The sequence below is a fragment of the Poecilia reticulata genome, chromosome 20 (assembly GCF_904066995.2).
Source record: "Poecilia reticulata chromosome 20, P_reticulata-male-v2, whole genome shotgun sequence".
NCBI lineage: Eukaryota > Metazoa > Chordata > Actinopteri > Cyprinodontiformes > Poeciliidae > Poecilia > Poecilia reticulata.
The window spans coordinates 16,188,543-16,209,227 of NC_088849.1; the positions used below are offsets into that span (position 1 = coordinate 16,188,543).

At 39.5% G+C, this 20,685-nt stretch overlaps 1 protein-coding gene across 2 annotated transcripts in view; it reads left to right on the plus strand.

Moving 5' to 3' along the window:
* The window catches only part of oxsr1b (oxidative stress responsive kinase 1b), a 45,265-nt gene that overhangs the window by 412 nt on the left and 24,168 nt on the right, over positions 1–20,685 (plus strand). For both annotated transcript variants that reach the window (XM_008396197.3, XM_008396198.3), the window contains exons 2-3: positions 12,182–12,294; positions 18,388–18,496. In XM_008396197.3, the coding sequence (XP_008394419.1) occupies positions 12,182–12,294; positions 18,388–18,496 (222 nt within the window). The remainder of the gene's footprint in view (positions 1–12,181; positions 12,295–18,387; positions 18,497–20,685) is intronic.

The window sequence follows — 20,685 nt, forward strand, 5'->3', positions numbered from 1 at the left end:
TGTGATCATTAGCTTGTTAGCATGCTGTTAACCGGCAGTTTGGAAATGTCTCACTATTAGCTCACCCAAAGCGGAACTTACAGCGCTGAACTCTAGCTTAGATAGCCGGAAAACGAAAAGACAAGCAATAGGCTTTTATTTTTCTCCACCTAGATTGAGGTGAAGGCACCGAGAGAGTTGGCCAATCTAGCTGTGTTTTGACTTGGACACGGAATAATTTACGAGGCTGTAAACAGGCATTTTCACCGTTAACGTGCAGCCAGGATCAGACTATTTGCTGGAAAATAACCGCTTTCGTTTGTCCTCGTGATACTTTCTTAAAGGTCCTTTTATGTGCTCCATGCTAAATCAATTAGAGAAACCCGAAACAAGAGTTTTCTGCCCGACCTGGCCGTAAAAGTGAGCAACCACTGTTACACAGGGAAGGACGTTGCATTTTAAAGCTTCTGTATCAGCCGTGTCGTTAGTGCTGCATGATAAGACAGTAACTTAAACTGTGTTCACGCCCATCCCACTCATCGGGGGAAAAACCCGATTCACATGTTTCTAAGTTGGGAGTAGCTACGTGACTGAAAACAAAATGTACAACTTAATTAAGTAAAATAATATACACTAGCCAGTATAATTTTTTAAAAAAAAAAAACGGTATAAAAATGTAAGCACTATCTAAGTTACAACGCATGATCACATATTCCCAAAGTGAGGATCGTGATCCCACTGTGGGTCGTGAAATATCCCGTGGATGGTCTTCAGATGAAGTCACATAAAAGTCAAAGATGGTTGTTACAAGAGATTAGACGCACTGGCTATTATAAGAGAGCATATGCGGCTAGTGATTGAATGTTTTGGGTTCACAAAGAAGCTAATTTTTAAATGAAAACTGAAAATGCCAATATGTTTTTGTTTTTTTGTGTGCTTTTTTTTTTAACCACTGGCTTAAATGTTTTCAAAGATCACAAACTTAATTCTAAGGTGGTCCTAATTCAAGAAAAGCAAATAAATGTAATAAATCTCAAAGTTTTTTTTTTTTTTTTTTTTTTTTTTTTTTTAAGAATCTGTATTTGCTTTAGAATGATTCATTTCAGGTTTAACCCATCTAAGCAATTAGGATTTTGAAGTAGACGTGATTGAATACGGTCCAGACTCATTAAAAAATGCTCAAACACATCACTTTAGCACTAATGGGAAGCCATGCAGCAGATGCTAACTTTAGCATTGTTGATATTAACAGTTAATCAGCCATAGGTTTCTCACACTCTGGCTTGAGCCATTAGATTTCTTTTCCTACCAGTTGCAGATGGATAAAAATAATGTCATAGTTTGTCTCAACAATTAAGATCTTTTTTTAATTGTCATATTAGCAATACTTCAGGACTACAATTAATTACTCTTGAGATCTCAAATCAACAGCAAAAATCAATCAACAGTAATTTATTTTGAAGCACAAAATTCCGGAATTTTGTGCTTCAAAATTTTGGATTTACTGCTATGGTGCTGATGTGTTGTATAGCCAAGAATGATCTGTTTGTTAGCATTGGTTGACAGCCAAAATATTTTATTAGTTTAGCATTCAAATGCTTATTGCATGTTTTCTATCTAACATACTCTTATCTTTTTCTGAGAATACTTCTTCCAGGAGTTGTCAACTTGCATCTCTGAAGCTGCATGGGGCTCTTAATAACTTTAGAAAATACATTTTGTAGTGTTTTTATACATATAAACTGATATATAAGCTACTTTTAGCATATTCTTGGTTTCATTAAATATCTCTATAGAATTTTAAGATGGTGTCAGAAAGCGTTTTTTGTTCAGACGTTTTTATTTGTAATTTGGCCACAAGCTATTCTTCTTCTTCATCTTTTTTCCAAAAATACAGACTAGCCCATTAAAAACATTGATGTTTTTATTTGATGAGAAAACCTAGAGATAACTGTTTTCTAACTATGAAATAAAATGTATATAAGCAAGACATATTAATGCTGCACAATAACTCATAACGGTGTCGGTGAATGCAGCATTGCAATTGGAAAGGACTGCTTGGATGCAATATTTGGTGTTTCAATTGTCATGCATTCATATTCTGCATGATGATGACATATTTACTTAACTTGATAGACTCTAGTTGTCCCTTAATGTCCAAAGAAGATCAGAGGATGGCTGTAAAGATTGAAAGCTTACTGTAATATGTTTATCTTTCCTGATATCTATTATAGCCTCTGAGTTCTTCCCCACAATAGATTTTATGAATTGATGGAACCTCTTTGATGACAAACTGAGGAAAACTTTTCTATTGAAAACAGAATATTAGTTGACATATTGACACCTGACTCTGTCTTCTAAATGTGTGTTTTTAAAAGTTCTCCAGAAATATTTGGTTGCTCCATACGGACCAGTTGTGTTGTTTTCACAGAGCCCATAAACCGAACTTCCTGTATGTAGGTATTAGAGTTCAGATTATTGAACCGCTGCTTGAAATAAGCCAGTTAAGTCAGAGCATTTTTTGAATTTGCTAATCTGTGAAATGGAGCTTTAACCTGACTGGAAGGAATCATTTGACACTGAAAATTGAAATCATGAATGAGGCTTGATTTTAAAGTGTTTTACATTTTGAATGTCGTCTTTTCCTTTTTTCTTGAGAATACATGGCACATAGCAGATTATTTTCCTTCAAACTGCTGATCTTTCTCGCTTTTTAGACTGAGAGGAGAATAAAAGTAACGTATAAGAAAAGTGCTGTCCTCTAAAATGAAATAATTTGTGCCCTCTTATGCAGTTTACCTAACCGGCACATACTTCCTTTACAGAGGGTGAGTATGTTTTCTATAAAGGGTGCTTTTTCCAAGTCCTAGGTCTTTGCGAGTTTTAAATGCTTGTAATTTTTCCTTATACTTTCTTGGAAAATTCAAGCCCCTCAAGATAACAGCTTAAACTTTTAGCTTGCGCTCAGAGATAAAGACTCTCTTGTACAGAAACCGGTTCTGTGGCATTTTCCTGTGCTGCGTTAAGCACGACTTGCCCATATAGGTTTGAAGCTGCAGAGACTGTTGCAACTTTGGACATGTAGCATGCCGAGTTTAAGAAATATTTAGGGATAGGAATCACTGTTTTAATGCAGAGGTTTAGAAATGATTAGGGCAGTTAGCCTAGATTCTATTTTATTTTACGGATATGCTAAAACTAGCCAGAATTTGTTCCCTAAATGTAAAGAAGGTGGTTTGGTTTATATTTAATCTAAACGGGCACAGATCAGTTTGGCAATCTCCCTAAACTGGATTCAATTCTTGAATCTTGCAACCAGAGTTCTGAATCTCTCACAGATTTAGCTCCATTGTTCAACTTTCTAGTATTTTGAGAAGCGTATCATAATTAATTTAATGACTCAGTCCTACATGTCAATGCAGGGTTTCCCAGCTGCTTGTGTGTTTGAGGCTAAACTGAAAAAGTTGAAATTTCACTAAAGCATTATGTGCTTTACCTTAAATCAGGGACAATTTTACACATCATATCTACTCATAAAAAAAAACTAGATGTGAAGAAATAATTAAAAGACAAAAGTGGTAGATTCATTAACAAAGCTGAAGGCTAATGCTTATGATTTTAGCCTTTTAAGAGGCAGTCAAGTGCAAATGGTAAAGTTGAGCAACTTTCCTGTAATAAACTTCCAGTGCTCAGTTCTAGCAGCCTGAAAGATCAGATGACATGTCTCTGTAGAAATTTCTCCATTTCAGAAGGACTTTTGCGCTCCTGACTTTATTCTTTTATATTTAAATTTTTTTTAAAACTTTTTTGCTCAGTAATTATTTCTGCACTGAAGACTGTTGTCGCCAGTACCACGTGGTAGTGGTAGTTCATTTATCAGTGCATCTCCATTTTTAGTTTGTATATGTTTACAAAAAAATAAATAAATGTTAGAAACATGCCCACAATTACTGTCTAGAACCAGAAAATATTATTTAATGTATTTAAAAAAAATCTCTTGTTTTCTAGATTTTTAACAATACTTTAAGGTTTTCTTGAAGGAATACACAGCGTTCATGTGGGCATTGTTTTTAAGACAGCTAAACTACAATAAAAGTTTAGACATTTCTTACATTCCATCCCATCTCTCCACACATCTTCTTACTAAAGGCAACTCGCCTGCTTGGAGTTTGCCTTCTTGTGTGTGTGCAAGTGTTGGATTTGAGGATGACTTTGTGACCAGCAGAGCTATTGTTTTGGTAACTTCCCGAGGGAAAAGGGGGACTTGTTATTACACGGTTCACGCCCACTCTTTTTCACCCCACTGAGCTCCGGATCATAGCCGGACAGAGCTCATTGGAAAATAGCAGAGCTGTCTCTTCAATCCTGAATCATACTTTGCATCGTTGGTCTTGGCAAATCTGCTGTGGAAACTTTATGCTCCCACTGTTTGTATCCACTGGCAACCAAGTCTCCTCCCTGTTCTGTACTTGGCCCTCCTTATGGTTTTATAAAAGCCACAGCAAAAGGACTTGTGCTCTAATGCGACGGTTCAGGCCACATCAGGTTTTAACACACCGCATCCTGCGCAATCGAGGAACACGTGCTGTAAATCAGCGGGTGCTGGTGTGGTTGGTTGTTTTACATTTGGACACCATTTGGAAACTGAGGTCAGGTGTCTGAGATCGTATAATATGAAAGACGCATGACTGTCAAGCTCTAAACTGGCTTGGGGGTGAGGGGGAAAGAAACTAAAAAGCTGCTGCTTGTTGCTTATCTTGGAGGAAGCTCACACATGAGGCACAAAGTTCACTGCAAGTGTAATAAATAAAAGACCAGAGAAATCTGATATTATTATTTTAGTGGATTGATTGGGTGAATTTCCATTATGTGACTTGTGAGCTTTTTCTTTTTTTTTTTTTTTTTTTTTTTGTCGCTGTACATTATTTCCAGAAACCTTGTTTGTCAGTCAATAGCGTGTTTCTGCTTTGGGGTCCACAACGGAGCTTTTTACTTAAATCATGTCCTCTGACACTAAGAGGGTCCTCCTGAAAAAGTGTCACTGAGCTGGAAACTATGGCTGGAAACCGCTGCAACAAACCAGTGAGTCCAGCACGCAATTAAAAACGGTGAAATTAGACCAACGTACCATTAACATTAGCAGTTATGTGCAGAAATGTGCTTTTAAATCGGCTGCTTGGATCCTGACTCCCAAGCGCTTCCCATTAACAGCAATGAAACTTAAATGATTGTTTCACGAAAAATGACCCTAGAACTTATGTAGAGTCATTATAAAAGTTATGGAAACTTTAAAGTAATTTTGCCATAACCATCTGTGTTTACTTGACTTTCGTGGGTGATTAAAAGAAAGCTCAGTCAGAGATTACAATTGGGTGTGCTAAAGTCAAAGTTTTAAGTTATTTCACAGTGGTTGCATATGAAACCGAATCAAAATCACTCCTAGTCAAGAGGACCCATCCATCCATCCATTTTCTTCCGCTTATCCGGGGTCGGGTCGCGGGGGCAGCAGCTTCAGAAGGGAGGCCCAGACTTCCCTCTCCTCAGCCACTTCTTCCAGCTCCTCCGGAGGAATCCCAAGGCATTCCCAGGCCAGCCGAGAGACATAGTCCCTCCAGCGTGTCCTGGGTCTTCCCCGAGGCCTCCTCCCGATGGGACGTGCCCGGAACACCTCACCAGGGAGGCGTCCAGGAGGTATCCTGACCAGATGCCCGAGCCACATCAACTGGCTCCTCTCGACGTGGAGGAGCAGCGGCTCTACTCTGAGTCCCTCCCGGATGACCGAGCTTCTCACCCTATCTCTAAGGGAGAGCCCAGCCACCCTGCGGAGGAAACCCATTTCGGCCGCTTGTGTCCGTGATCTCGTTCTTTCGGTCATGACCCAAAGCTCATGACCATAGATGAGGGTGGGAACGTAGATCGACCGGTAAATCGAGAGCTTCGCTTTTTGACTCTGCTCTCTCTTCACCACGACAGACCGGTACAGCGCCCGCTTCACGGCAGACGCTGCCCCAATCCGCCTGTCGACCCCCTGCTCCCTTCTTCCCTCATTTGTGAACAAGATCCCCAGATACTTAAACTCCTCCACTTGAGGCAGGACGACCCCCCTGACCCAGATAAGGTATTCTACCCTTTTCCGGCTCAAGACCATGGCCTCAGATTTGGAGGCACCAAGCCTCATCCCGGCCGCTTCACACTTGGCCGCGAACCGCTCCAGCGAGAGCTGCAGATCACGTTCCGGTGTAGCCAACAGGACCACATCATCCGCAAAAAGCAGAGATGCGATCCTAAGGCCACCAAAACGGATCCCCTCAACACCTCGGCTGCGCCTAGAAATTCTGTCCATAAAAGTAATTAACAGAATCTGTGATAAAGGGCAGCCTTGGCAGAGTCCAACTTTCACCGGAAACGAGACCGACTTACTGCCGGCAATGCGGACCAGACTCTGACACCGGTCATACAGGGACCTGACAGCCCATATCAAAGGGCCCGGTACCCCATACTCTCAGAGTACCCCCCACAAGGCCTCCTTGAAGCTTTAATAATGTGCTGCAACAAAGCATAAAGTCTGTAAATTGTCACAGCGTTACTTTTTTTGTTCTCTAAAAATGGTTTTGATGAGCTCATTGTGGTATGTGCTTTTTATTACATTTTTATTGGGTATGCTACTTGGATGTTTTAATCTATTTGAGTACAAGCACCGTAAAACACTGATGAATGACATTAAAATCTAAACGATAGCAGTTGCTCCTGTTGTGCAGTGATTTAAAAAAAAATAAAAAATTGCTTTTGAAAATAGAATCTGAAGAAGAGTTTGATCTGAGAGGTGGCTAGAAAGTGCTCAGCTAATAGGAGTTATTTTACATCTTTCCATAACACAACTACAAGTGCATAAAAGTTACAGGCAAGGAACAAATTTTGCTACTTGAAAATAAATAAAATATGTGTCTTTTTAATAAACTCTAAATATTGATTATTGCAGCCTTTAATTCAGCAAATGACTATCCCAAAGGCAATATAACTATTTAAATTATGAAATTGGCCTAAGTTCTTCTACATTATTAATCCATCCATGGTCTTGCTCCCTGTCTCCAGCTGGCGTGCCGGGGTACACCCTGGACAGGTCGCCAGTCTGTCGCAGGGCAACACAGAGACACACAGGACACACAACCATGCACACACACACTCACACCTAGGGACAATTTGGAGAGGCCAATTAACCTGACAGTCATGTTTTTGGACTGTGGGAGGAAACCGGAGAACCTGGAGAAAACCCACTCATGCACAGGGAGAACATGCAAACTCCATACAGAAAGACCGGGAATCGAACCCAGAGCCTTCTTGCTGCAAGGCAACAGCTCTACCAACTGTGCCACTGTGCAGCCCTCTACATTATTAATCAATATGCATTATTAGAACACAGTGTGCGACTCTAGGTTAAAATATGAAACATGCATCAACAAAGTAGCAAGTAAAAGAATCATTTATTGTAGCCAATTGAAAATAACATTGAAACACTGAAGCTTTATTATTGGTCCAAAAATGTTGTCCTGATTATAAATCTTGCAGGATTTGACCTGCCTAGCCCTTCAAGGCTCTGTATTTGATCTGTACTGCAAAGTGCTAAAGATGTTCCCATGACTTTTGTGCCAGGAAAAATGAGTCAAGCTGCAGAGTTAAAGTCATAGAAAGTGAATACTGATCCATTTTGGTTCGCCTCACACTGTTTAATATAAGTGACAAAAATACTCATTATGCGTCATCCAATACATACTAAAGTTTCCCTGTAAGAAGAGTCATCTGCAGCTTTGCCAACCACTTGTCTTTCTTACACAGAACCTTTGAGTCAGATTAGAAATGTCTATTATATTTCATCATTGTGAGCCAAATTACAGAGTCTGGGCCGGCGACAGATGTTTTTCTAGACTTAAGTTGCGTTTTGTGTGCGGAGTGGAGCACATTGCTCTGACCAACAATGCTGTTGTCACTCAGCTTTTTAAAATAATGCTGCCTCATTCTGTTTAGGTGCGCTGATGTGACGCCAACCTGCCTCCTCTTTTTGGTCTGTGTGAAAAAGGCCATTGTTGCTCTAACTCCCTTATCTTACGGGCCATCTCTTCAGGTTTATCATTCTGATTTCCTTTCATTGATCTCTATCAGTGCTTTGCAGCAAGACTGCAGCTCTTAAATGCACAGACCTTGCAACACCTACAGTGCAGACCACTTTTGTTGGCATTAAAATAATGCAGGTTTTGATATATATATATAGCTGTAGCATAATAAGAAAATCCAACTTCTCATTTACATGCATTTTTCTGCTAGTAAAAAGCTGCAATTATTGGAAAAACATAAGTCACTGGTGGTGCGTTGATTTTTATTCTAGACTTTTCAAGATGTTCCCTTTTGGACAGAGGCTTGTGTGTGTTGCTATAGAGTTCTGGTTCATCCTGTGTTTCACACCTGAATTTTGCTCTAGACCTTTCTGAGCATTGCTGAGCAATATCACTGTAAGTGTGTGTGTCTGTGTGTGTGTGGGGTGGGATTTCTTGTGGTGAAAATTACTGTGTGAACTTGTGTGTGCTTTGCAATCCTCCCATGAAATTCTATCTCTTATAATAGTCTTTAAGTGCCTCCTTTGAATGTGTTTGCTGAGCCAGTATATTAAGATTTTATTCTGTTCATTATTCCTTTGGGTTATGCTGTTTACCCGGACAATAGGCGGCGTACAAAAAAAAAAAAAAGCAGAATAACAGGACCGCAAACTGACGACTCCCCAAACACCAAACACGTTAGCTGGGTTAAGCCCTCACCAGAGGGCACTGAGGTTGAAACCGTTAAGAACATTGTGGCTGTTGTGCACCAATCATGCAATGCCAGGTTATGATACAATGTTCTCTATAGGGTTGCCATGCCAAGCACGATTTGTTTGGGGAATAATTTGCTTACAGAAAACATCGACTGCTTTTTGAAAAGATCACGATTGTTTTGGCAATGTTTCTCCAATAGAGTTGTACACGTTGTTCACATGATCTGGAACCTTTTATTTTTTTATTTTTTTCCTGAATATCTGCACGTGAGGCAGGTTTTGGCAAAATTTGAAAAAAAAATTATTAATGGTAAAATTTGAAAACAAAATACCTAATTTGGCAACTACTCTTTCTTGTCCGTTATCACATATTTTTAAACTCTTAAAAATAATTTATTTTATTCTATTTTTTAAAGTAAAAATAAGAAATTGGCCTTCCACTTTGCTAATTACATATAACTAAATCAAAACAGAGTGGAAGCTTTGTGTTGTGACCTTGCAGAAAGAAAGAAAAAAAGTTTACCAGGGCGGGGTGGGTGGGGGGTGATGTGATTTTCGTCAGGCATCTGCAACAATGAGCACTGATTTCGGGAGTTCGGCTCAACTATGCAGAGTCATTTAAGCCCAACATTCCCATTCATTGTTGTGAAGGATTTTTTACTACCGGTGCTACAGGGAAACGGGCTCACGGTGGTTCTGCCCCATCAGCGGCCCGTCTCCAGGTGCTCGTTTGGTTTATTTGGTCCTGAGTAAAAAGGTGCTGAAGCTGGCAGATAAATTTACAGCCCATTAGTTCTTGTCTTGATAATCCTGTTGAATGCTGCCCCGTCAGAATCAGGAGAATGCCCGGATCACCTCACCAGGGAGAGGTCCAGGAGGCATCCTGACCAGATGCATTGATGGTAGATGTGATCTTGGGAAATAGGTTTTTAGATTTTTCAGATGTTGTTGGGGTTAAATAAATTATGCTTACTCTTTGGATCTTCCAAGGAAATTGCCGTTTTATTAGATTATTTGAATCAGCAAGCATTTCTTTTTACCCCCTGCCTTTTATTTATTTATTCTTTAAATAACGTTGGCCTCTTTTTTTTTTTTTTTCTTCCACTCTGCTGTCTTATTGCCTGGAGTCGTATTTAATTTGATTAAAAAAAGCTGGATTAAAATGGTACATATCTACAGGGACAGCTTTATTATTTCATTAAGATCTGCAGGCTTTTTTTAACTCCTCTTTTAAACCTCACTCCATTTTTGGACCAATTAAATCCTTCAAAAACAATGAGCACTTTGTAAATGTTTGGCTATCGCAGTTATGAAGTTAGGAAAAGCTTACTCTTGACAGTGAAGGGAGCCTCCTGGCACATTTCTACCAGAGATCCAGTGAAAACAGCCTTAAGCTCATGGTGTTAAATAAGAGCCATGAGGGGGAAGTTAAATGACCTCACACGAAGCAGAAACAACAGGCATGCCTCTCCTGCAGAGGGTTTTTATCAGCTTTTAACTCTATCAGACGGCGCTCCAAACCGAAGATCCCGCTCTTGCAGGATTTACAAAAAGCTTCCTTCAAATAATGTTGTCATCCTTTTGTTTTGCAGCTGTAACTCCCCATGATCACTTTTTCTGTTTAAACTTCATCAATCTTTCACCACAGTGTGGAGGAGTTTTGGCCTATCTCCTATTTGCATCATTTGTTTTCTTTCTTTTTTTTTTTTGTTCAAGATTTTCAGGCATTCTTTTCTGCACAGCTCCCTAAAGACCTCACCACAGCAGTACGATCAGATAGAGGTCTGACCACCTTGATTCTTTTCCTTGTCAGCCATTTTGTTGTGGACTTGCTGCTGTGTTTGGCATCTCATTGTTGACTCAAATTGAGCCACATTGGAATTCTTTATTAACTTGAGAGGGAAATAATGATGTTGCGGTATTTTAGTTTAAACATCCATCTGGGATGTAGAGATTTGACTGAGATGCAAGTAGAAATGACACTTGATTAAATGAATAAAACTGTTTCATGTTAGCAAAATGACATTGAGGACGCTTGGACTTTGGCTGGAGGAATATAGATCGATAGCTAGCCGGGGTTTGCTGTGATGTCTTGTGGTGCATCCTGTTGAATTAACTGAAGGAGCTCCTGTTATTGGCCATAATTTTTGTTATTAATTAAAATGTAATAATAGCTTTAATGAAGGTTGTTTTTACTGCTCGGCAATAAAATTAAACGCACACAATTTAATTAAACTGCTTATACAGAGGTGGTCAGCCCTCATGATCTGCCATTCAAGTACATTTAATAATCAGAACAAGACCAACACCCTGCCAACCAAATATGTAATTGATGTGCCATCAGACACTTAAGGATATATATATTGGAGGCATGTGACATATATTTATTATTTTTTCAACTGAAAATTTGAAGTTGGGGCGGAAAGATCTGACCTTGAGCCTCAGACCAAAACCTTCGGGCTCCGTCTTTGATTTAGCGGAGTCACGCCTCAATCTTTATGAAATAGGACTTGGAAGTGGCGCAGTTGGTAGAGCTGTTGCCTTGCAGCAAGAAGGTTCTGGGTTCGATTCCCGGCCCTGGTCTTTCTGCATGGAGTTTGCATGTTCTCCCTGTGTATGACTTCATCAACTGAAGTCAGATGAACTGTGGACAGAATTTGTGTGAACCCAAGCAACAACTATGTAGGAAAGCAAAATTATTCAACGGGTGTTTCTTATTTTTAACAATTCGCAGGATATTTGGAAACTTAAAGCTCTTTTACATTTTACAAAGGGGGTTTGCGTTTACCTGCAAGACAAACCAGCGACGCTACTAGATATCACTTTGGTTCAATGTCACGGCGATACTGTTTTTAGGAGAGACCGTGCATAAATATGCAGTCTGTTAAGGAATGCACAGACTGACTGCATGGATTAAAAAGGATCATTAGTGTGCCTACAGTGCGTTATAGGTTTTAGCCTTATTTACTCAATGAAAAGTTGTATTCTAGTGTCATTCTTTGCTTCTGTATACTTTTCTAACTTTACCTTTCGTTCCCTAGTTTGCCACATTAGTGGCGATGTTTGAGTTTAAAGACAGAGGTTGCAAACAAATATTATTATTATTTTTTTAAGAGAAAATAGTTTGAGAAAATGATGCAAAGGGGGATTCTAGGGCTCAAACACCTAAGACTCACCAATCATCAGAAGCATCAGTGCGTCTTACTGTGGTCTGGATCTTGTCACCTCTCTCAGCTGATGTGGAAATCTCACTTTCACTGAGCTACAGCGTCTTATATTAAGTGTTGGAATAAAGCCGTTAAAAGTTTTCATGAGATCCCGTACCGTATTTGTATTAAACAACTCTGCTGGAATAAAAGTAAGTGAAGAATTATAAGGTTGTTATGTTTTTCCCCCCAGGGAGTGGAGCCACAGCAGTGGTCCAGGCAGCCTACTGTACACCCCGAAAGGAGAAGGTCGCCATCAAACGCATCAACCTAGAGAAGTGCCAGACCAGTATGGATGAACTCCTTGTAAGTTGGTCCTTTTTTCTTAAGTCCAATTTTAGTTTTAGATTCAAGAAATCTGTATTCTTGGTACGCGTGTGGAATTTATTCTACCCCTGCTTCTCATTACTCACTTTCTCTGGGCATGCCTCCAATCGATCCTGTCACTTTAGACACTATTCCAGTTGTTCCCTTAAAGTGGGGCTCCACTTACAGACGGGGAAACTGCTGCAGCAGCCTCTCACAGCAGCGCCTCGTTGCGTCTTCATCCCAGGCAGTTCAAACCAGTGTTGCACTGCGGGTAAAGGCGTATTTTTACTGAACGACATGCGGCTGATTTAGCTCCAGAGGGGGTGACATTACGTCCCATTTCGTAAACGCTCTTTTGCACTTAAAAATAATCGGATGCTTGTTTGTGGCTCCGGTTCATAAACAGCAGGTGGTTTCATCTGTATTTGTCAAACCGTCATGCAATTAATTTCGTTGGCTCAAAAGAGTCTTTTCTATTCAAAATTAATCTTTTTTTATCACTTATGACTGTCAACATACAGTGTGATGCTTTAATTGAAATAGGTTTGGTTTGAGGCATTATAATGCAGTAGACATTAGATTTACCCTTTTCTTTCAGAGAAGGATGAGTAATGTGCTTTTACAGCCCTTCCAGGTACTCATCCAGAAATCCGAGATAGGATCTCGCAGGAAATAAATATTGTGTAAGCCTACACGCATCCTTCGAAGATCACGGCCGGACAAAACCGGCACCCAATGCTGCTCAATGCTCACCGGCAACACTAAACCCTTCCCCACCCCCTTGAATCCTGCAGAATGAATCAGGGGAATGTTGCTCCCAGATTCTCGGTGGAGGAGGTCACATGGAGTACTGCGCGATCGGATTTCCTGCTTGTGGTTTTCCTCCCACAGCTCCACAGTGCGCTGGGTGCCCACTTAAAAGGCGAGGATGCACGAAATTGAAGCCAGATTGTCCCTTCCAAGAACTCCGCTTTTAAAGCTAGGTTGCAGAAAGTTTTTGCCAGAGCTTGCAAGGTATTTAGCCTCGTCTCTGAAATTCATTGATGGTAGAGAAGCAATAGTGCACCGTCTCTCTGGGTCTACTTTTGTAGTTTTTCCCTTTATATGATAGCTTCCAGGCAGTGCTCCGGAGGGATGCAGTAGAGCAGATATTATGGGCACTTCTTTTAAAATGTAAGGTGGCAATATTTAAATATCCTCTTGCATTTATGGTACCCGGCAAAACTTTTATTCTTTCAATCACGTTAAAATCACAAGTTTGAATGAATTTTCTTGGATGTTATGTAATAAACCAACACAGAGTAGTGGATGATTTTGAAGTGGGGAAAAAAAAGGACACATGCGTTTAAAGTTTCTGAACCCAGATTAACTTCTCAGAAGTGTGATGTGCTTTGATGTCGGTAAATAAAAAGTGCAACTGTTCACCTTCAAAACTCAGCTACGTCAGTCCAACTGTGTGTTTTTTTATTTTGGTATAAATCCAGCTGTTCTCTGAAGGCCTGAGAGGTTTGTTAGAGAACATTAGTGAACAAACGGCATCACGAAGATCAGGGAACACGGCAGACAAGCTGTGTTGAAATTTAAAGCAGGTTCAACTCTAAACAGTATGCCAAACTTTGAACATTTCAGAGCACAGTTCCATTCTTTGTCTGGTGGATATGCAGAGATTCACAACTCGGGTGTTGACAGGACAGCGATTGCAAGTCACTGTATTACAGTTTTTTCAATAGAATTTAAAATGAGTTATGAGATAAAATGCAAAAAAAAAAAAGTAAAAAATCATACTTGAGGTGAGATCAAAAGATGAATAATTAGAAATGAAAGGTGGTTGTTTAACCTGAACAAGTCTCAGTTCTCATAAAATGATTAGTCAGCATTAAAGTTGCACTTGAGTATTAGGGCTACAGAGTAAAAATATTGTCCTTTATTACAATTTTTCTCTCCAAGTCCTTATTATTGTCCGACTATAAAAAATTGCTTCTCCATTTGAACACAAAGCGGAAGCAAATCAGGCGCTCTTTGAATCACTAATCTGAGTCAGAGGTTGCCTAGACTACTGATGACTTGGCGTTGATGTTTTAATTTTGCCTGAAGGGCCAAATCTACTGACACAATGCCAACCAGAATTGCCAGTTCTGCTTGAGTGTTTATTCTGGTCATTTGGTTTTCCTGATGCTGAGCGCACTCGCTTCACCGGGAGGAAATCCAACTGTGGGCGCCAAGCAGACGCCCGTGTTACAGGCACACATGTTTGTCCTTTAGTCTGACGCTCTTCAATGTGCTACCAGCAACTGTAGTGGTCAGGGGCTTCATTACTGGCAGTCAATCTGTGGTTGGTGACAATCTCTTGGTGATGACATGCCTTTATATTGCATCGCTCTCTTGCTTTGTTCAAATGATGGACAGAAAAGCAACACTGTGTTCCTATTTTTAATCAGTGATGTTTTTTTTTTTATTATCATTTAAAAACCTCTGGGCTATCTTCAGAACGATTAATCTGTGTTCGATTTTGTTTGTAATTATATGATTATATATAGTCAGTACACATTTAAATATTTTTGCAGTACAGCACCTTCTTCGTTTCCAAATAGTTTTTGTGTGTGCATGTGTGGAAGCTGCAGAGGGATTGAGTCATAGTGGATGTGAGGCACTCTGAGTAACCAGAGGTGATGTAATACTGCTTCTATAGAGGCCTCTCTGTGTGTGTGCCATCTCTATGGTTCTGTTGCACCAGTTTGTGACCCTGCACTCTATTCAGTTTGCTACAATAGGTCATTTATTTTCCGCTCACTTTCAAAGTTCTCAGACGTGGCAGCTTTTTAATAGATCTAAAGAGCTCTGCTGTAAAAAAAAAAAAATAGAAGTGGGAAGATTTTTTTATATTTTTTTTTTAGGTTAAACTGGCTCAAAGGCTGTGTTATCGTGCACAACACGATGTTGCAACGATTGGTCAGTTTCAGTTCTGTTTATGAAAATAAACACATCTCACACACATTCAGCCCTGCTAATACTATTGTAAATATATATAAAAAAAGCTGATTATTTTCTTGCATTTGTCCCTTCAGATCACATGGAACTGGAATTTTGGCTAGAAAAATATTATTAACAGTGAATAGTGTTTCTGTGTAGGATGGATGTCTGGAAATGATTGTGAAAGATTTGGTAGGGGCTGACTTTTAGCATGACCTCTCTCTTTCTCAACTGGAAACTACGAGTTTTATTATTGAAGTCATTGATATCGTAGCAGTCAGGTGATCTGTCATATAGAAATAAACATACAAGAAGCACAATAATAAAATAAATGCTACAGACATATAGAGGAGGAAGGTTTATGTAATAAATAAAGGATGAAATAACAAAAATTAATTAAATAAAACATTTTTGTAATGTCACAATAGGGGTTTTCTATAGGTTTAAAATGAGACACTTTTGTGGATAACTTTTCAGCAGCAAGGCAACTGAAACAGCATTACATGATTAGAAAGTAAATAAAACGACAAATAAGCAGTTGTCTGAGTTCTTATGAAGACCTGTGAAGACACTGATGCAACATGTGGTGGAGTTTCTCGAGATCTTGGAACGTTTTTCAGGTGATGGAAGGCTGATTTGGTAATTATCTTTATGTGTCTCTGGAGGTTTAGAGTATCGCTACACCCAGATTTCAGGTCTGATCGCTAGTTTCTTAGGTCTAAAGATGATGATTTAAGTTTTTATTGAAAAACGCATAAAATAAAAATAATTGATATACTTTAATGGAATCAAATGTTCTGTTTTTCTTTAAAAATACTTTTTTTGTGTGTCTAGATTGACAACAAAAGTGGGACACAGTTGGTCATTTTACTCTGTCCTGATGGCCTTCGGGTTACACAGGTTAATGAATGACTTTAAGTCCATAATTTAATCAAAAGATAAGAAAACTGTTTGCGGTGTGGACGTCTTTGTGTGCAGAGACGGAGAGGTGTGTCTGGTCTACTTTCAAAGTTAGATGAATGGGGGAAAACAACTGCTGAGAATGCCTGTGTTAGTATTCAGAGCAGTTGTTGCAGCACCCACCCATCAAACAAAAGCTGCGTAAAAAAAAACCAGATAAGATGTGTGGGAACATGTGTTATTGTAATAAAATGTTTATTGTTTTAATACACTGTCAGAACATCAGATTATAATGTAGGACATTTTGATAAAAAAATATTATTTCCATAATTGTTTTGTACTTGTTTAAAAAATAAATGTGTTTTAATTTGACAGAATTTGTCCCATTCTCAGTGTGTATGTAAAAAGATTGGGAACTCTGCCGAATAAGCTCCTTGTTATTCCATATTTAATTTTTCCGGGTTCTTCTCCTCTCACAGCTGTCCCTTTACAGCTGTGTGCGGGGTAGACGGAGAGGTCATGGTGATTTAAGAGAGAAAAGTTCAGCTTGTACTCAACCTTATTTTGTCTTGCTCCAACTTGTAGCACTCTTTAGTGCTGAATGTACTCTGAATCATGAAGTTATCTTGCTGAAGGGATTCCTTATTGAAGCACCAGACTGAGAGCCACAGATTCAATAGTGATGACTCTGCAGCAGAACCGCTCTGCAGCTAATGCACGATGTGTGAGCTAAGCATTTATGCTGATGGAGTATCTGACTTTGATTACATGCAGTTTTTGTTTTCCGGAGACGTCTATTGACTGATGTCTTTAACAAGTCTGCTTAGCTTGAGAGTTAAAATGCCTCTCAGGCCTTCAGTGCACCTGTTATGTTAAATTAATTATTTGGCCAAAAAAAAAAAAAAATTCTGATATTAGGAAAAATGTGGTAATGCATGGATCCATCAGTAATAAATAATATAAAACCAAAATATATTTACTCATTAATAAAGTTAATGTTATTTTATGTACACGGCTGGTGACACTGCTTTGTAGCATTGTTTCTTTCATCTAAAAAGGTTCTGAACTTGATTTTTATTTAGGGAATAGAAAGTGAAACACAGGAAGTAGCAGCATCACGCTGTGTGTTTTTACTCATGGAGGATCTGGTACACTTTAGAAAATAGATGGGCAACTTGAGTAAAAATTTCTGTAAAAAAAAAAAAAAAAAATCAAAGCAGCATCTCACCCAGAAGTTAATGGCTGGAGACTATTGGGTCTTTCAAATGAACACTGATGCTAAGCATGTCACCAGATTAGTCTAAAATTAGCTCAAGGACAGTAAAATCTTTGTTTTAGTGCCAGTGGTCTGCAGACCAGTTCTGTCCGTCGTTATTGTGGCCTTAAAATAAACAGTGTATATAAACCATCTAATTTCACCACCTGTGTTTTTTCTTTAGCCATGAGATCCATCATGTCTAAGTATTCCGGCACACAAACAAAAAAACAAAACCTCTTCAAATCAGTGATCCTACTGCCAAAAGTCAGCTGTGTTTTCTGTCTCAAAGGGAGCTCGTCTCTCCGTGAACAACTTTTGGTTTGGTGGCAAAGTGACGAATTAGTCCTCTATGCCAGAATTACCTCAGCTCTGCTGCTTTCCAGGCAGACACACACTCACACACACACACGCGCACACACACACACACACACACACACACACACACACACACACACACACACACACACACACACACACACACACACACACACACACACACACACACAACCCACGTACCAACACAGGCGATAACAAAGCTTTAAATCTGTTTAAAGAGCCAAGTGCTGGCAGTGTTTTTTATGCCTCTGCATAGCTGTGCATTGCAGTGACATAGCAGGTTTCTTTTGCTTACTGATGTCACATTAATCCCAAACATCACATGAAAGAAAAGCGGAAGCTTTGGTTTATTTCTCTCTTGCGGTAGTCTTACAGTGCAAAAATAAAAGTTTCCGCATCTGCTCTGTTCGCCTCCGCCCCCCGTATTTTATTTTTTAAAGTATTTTAGCATAATGCCCTGATTACATTAGGTGTCATTTTCTGTACACTGTGAGAAATGTTCAGATTAAGGATCGTCTCTGATTTCACAATGTAAATAACTGAATGATGACTGTCTTATGCCAAGACATTTCAGATTACTTATGGGGTTTCTTTGAACATGGATTTCTTTGTGTTTCCTCTAACAGAAAGAGATTCAGGCCATGAGCCAGTGCCACCACCCCAACATTGTGTCTTACTACACATCCTTTGTTGTGAAGGATGAACTGTGGCTGGTTATGAAGCTGCTCAGTGGGGGTAAGTGAACATCATTTGTCATCTCATATCTGCCAAATCAAAGTTCTTGCTACTCCAAATAATGTCTACATTATATATAATAATAAATAAATAAATGAATAATATATATAATCTATATATATATACAAAAAAAGCAGGATGAGGATGGTTCACTTTGCGTCGCTGGTTTTAATGTGATGATTCTTTTAGATGTCGTTCTCGTGACGATGGGGTGCCAGCCAGAGGAGCGGGTTGACTTGCTGCCTGTGATTTAACTGTTATTACAGGAAATGTGACGACACACGTTTTCATTGTGTTCCCTATGAGCTGCAGCTCTCTGTGGTCTTTAACTTGTTTCAGTGCTAATGACAGTGCAGAGGTAATAACAGCCCACATGGCAACCATGTGGCAGTGCTGCAATTACCAAGTAAAAGGAGCGTGAAGAGGAGGCCCCTGTAAGGAAGAGATCATCAAAATCAGACAGTTCCATCTATTTGCATCATTTAGTTCTGCTTTTATTTATTACATTTATAACATATGAGGGATATGAATCTAGTTGTGTTTTTTTTTTTGTTTTTTTCCCAAACTTGTGAAATACACTTTTTTTTTTTCCGATTTTAATTGATGATAGTCAATGGCCCTTTTATTTTTTTTTACACATTTTCTCATGTTATAAACACAAATTAAGTATAAATTATCTGTGTTTTATGTGATGGATCAAGACAGAGTAGCGCATACTAATGAAGCAGAACTAAATCGAGACATCCTTTAAGACTTTGCAATAACTAAAAGTCTGAAAGTGAATACAAAATGTCAAATTTCATTTGAAAAAAGATGAATGCTAATTCCCTCCTGCTTATTCACCACTTTGGTTTTGTCTGTCACACAAACTCCAAAACAAAGCACGTGCGATCGTACTGCTGATGTATGAAAACTGTTGCTGGCGTTCTCAGCCCCTCCCTGCGTTAACTTTGCCCCGCTCCAACGGCTCATGCCCAGGTGGCGCACCAGGCTTTCTCACATACAAGCCCCTTGGCAGCCGCTCCGCAGCTGGGCTCGGGGCGCCGTGCCCACCAAGCGACGCTTGAGCCGACAGCCAGCCTCACAGCAGGGGCAGACGCAGCCTAAGATGGCCTCGTTCCCTCTTATCCCCGTTAAACAGAAGCTCTTGATGTTGAGCTTTATTGAGTGGAGTAATTAAATGATGGCCGTGGCGACGTCTGCCATGGAAACGGACCTCGTTGAGGTCGAGTTTATAGAGCATCACTCCACAGGGTAGAGCATACCAGACTAGAGGGAGAACAGCCCCTGCCTGATTGTCCACCCTCCGACCCCATCCCGGCTTCTGTCTTTTGCTTTTTTTTTTTTTTGAAAAACAGCTCAACGGTTAGCCAGACATTGCCCAGACATTTTTTTTTTTTAATATTGAGAATGGCAGAAAGGAGCATTCCTTCAGGTCTGATTTCCGATTTTAAAAAAGAAAGGGAAAAAGAAAAAGAGTTGAACTGCATTTAGATTAGCTTTAATTTTTGCACAGATGAGTACAAGTTGAGACTCATCAAAATACCTCATCTTGCCTCAAAACTTGCAGTTTCTTAGAACAAATGCTGCCCACTTCACTCTTTTGAATTCTTCTTCATCAAAAAAATAAAAAAAATGTAATCTGTTTTTCTTTTTGCCCAGTTATATTTTCTTTTCTTTTCTTTTACTTTTTCTTGTCGGCATGTGGTGCCAATTTTTCCTCAAATTTCCACCATCTCTGCTGGAGAGAATCTTTTTATTTTTATTTTACTTGCTAATCTTTTGAACTGGTGTTGTATTAAGTGTTGATGCTGAACAGACCGAGTATCTCTGTGGGCTGAGACTAACACACTATTCATTCAAATCAGTCAGCACTACCTGGACTGACCTGCTGTCTGAACAAACTCATTCAAGTCAAAACCTGCAGAGCTGAATTTCGAAATAGGCGCACTGAGGCTTTTCAGGAAATTCCTGTTGTGAATGTGACATGTAAACAATAGTTTCATCAGAAGGCTCCAGAGCACCTCCACTGTGTGAATTCACATCTGAGATGTAGTCACTGAATCACCCACAGAGACTGATTATGAGTCACCGAAGCAAATGCATGCATTTCCTGGAGATCACAGGCGGCTTCTCTTGACCTTCTACCTTCTTTTTCAGAGATCAGTCGGATGCCTGTTTGGAAGGAT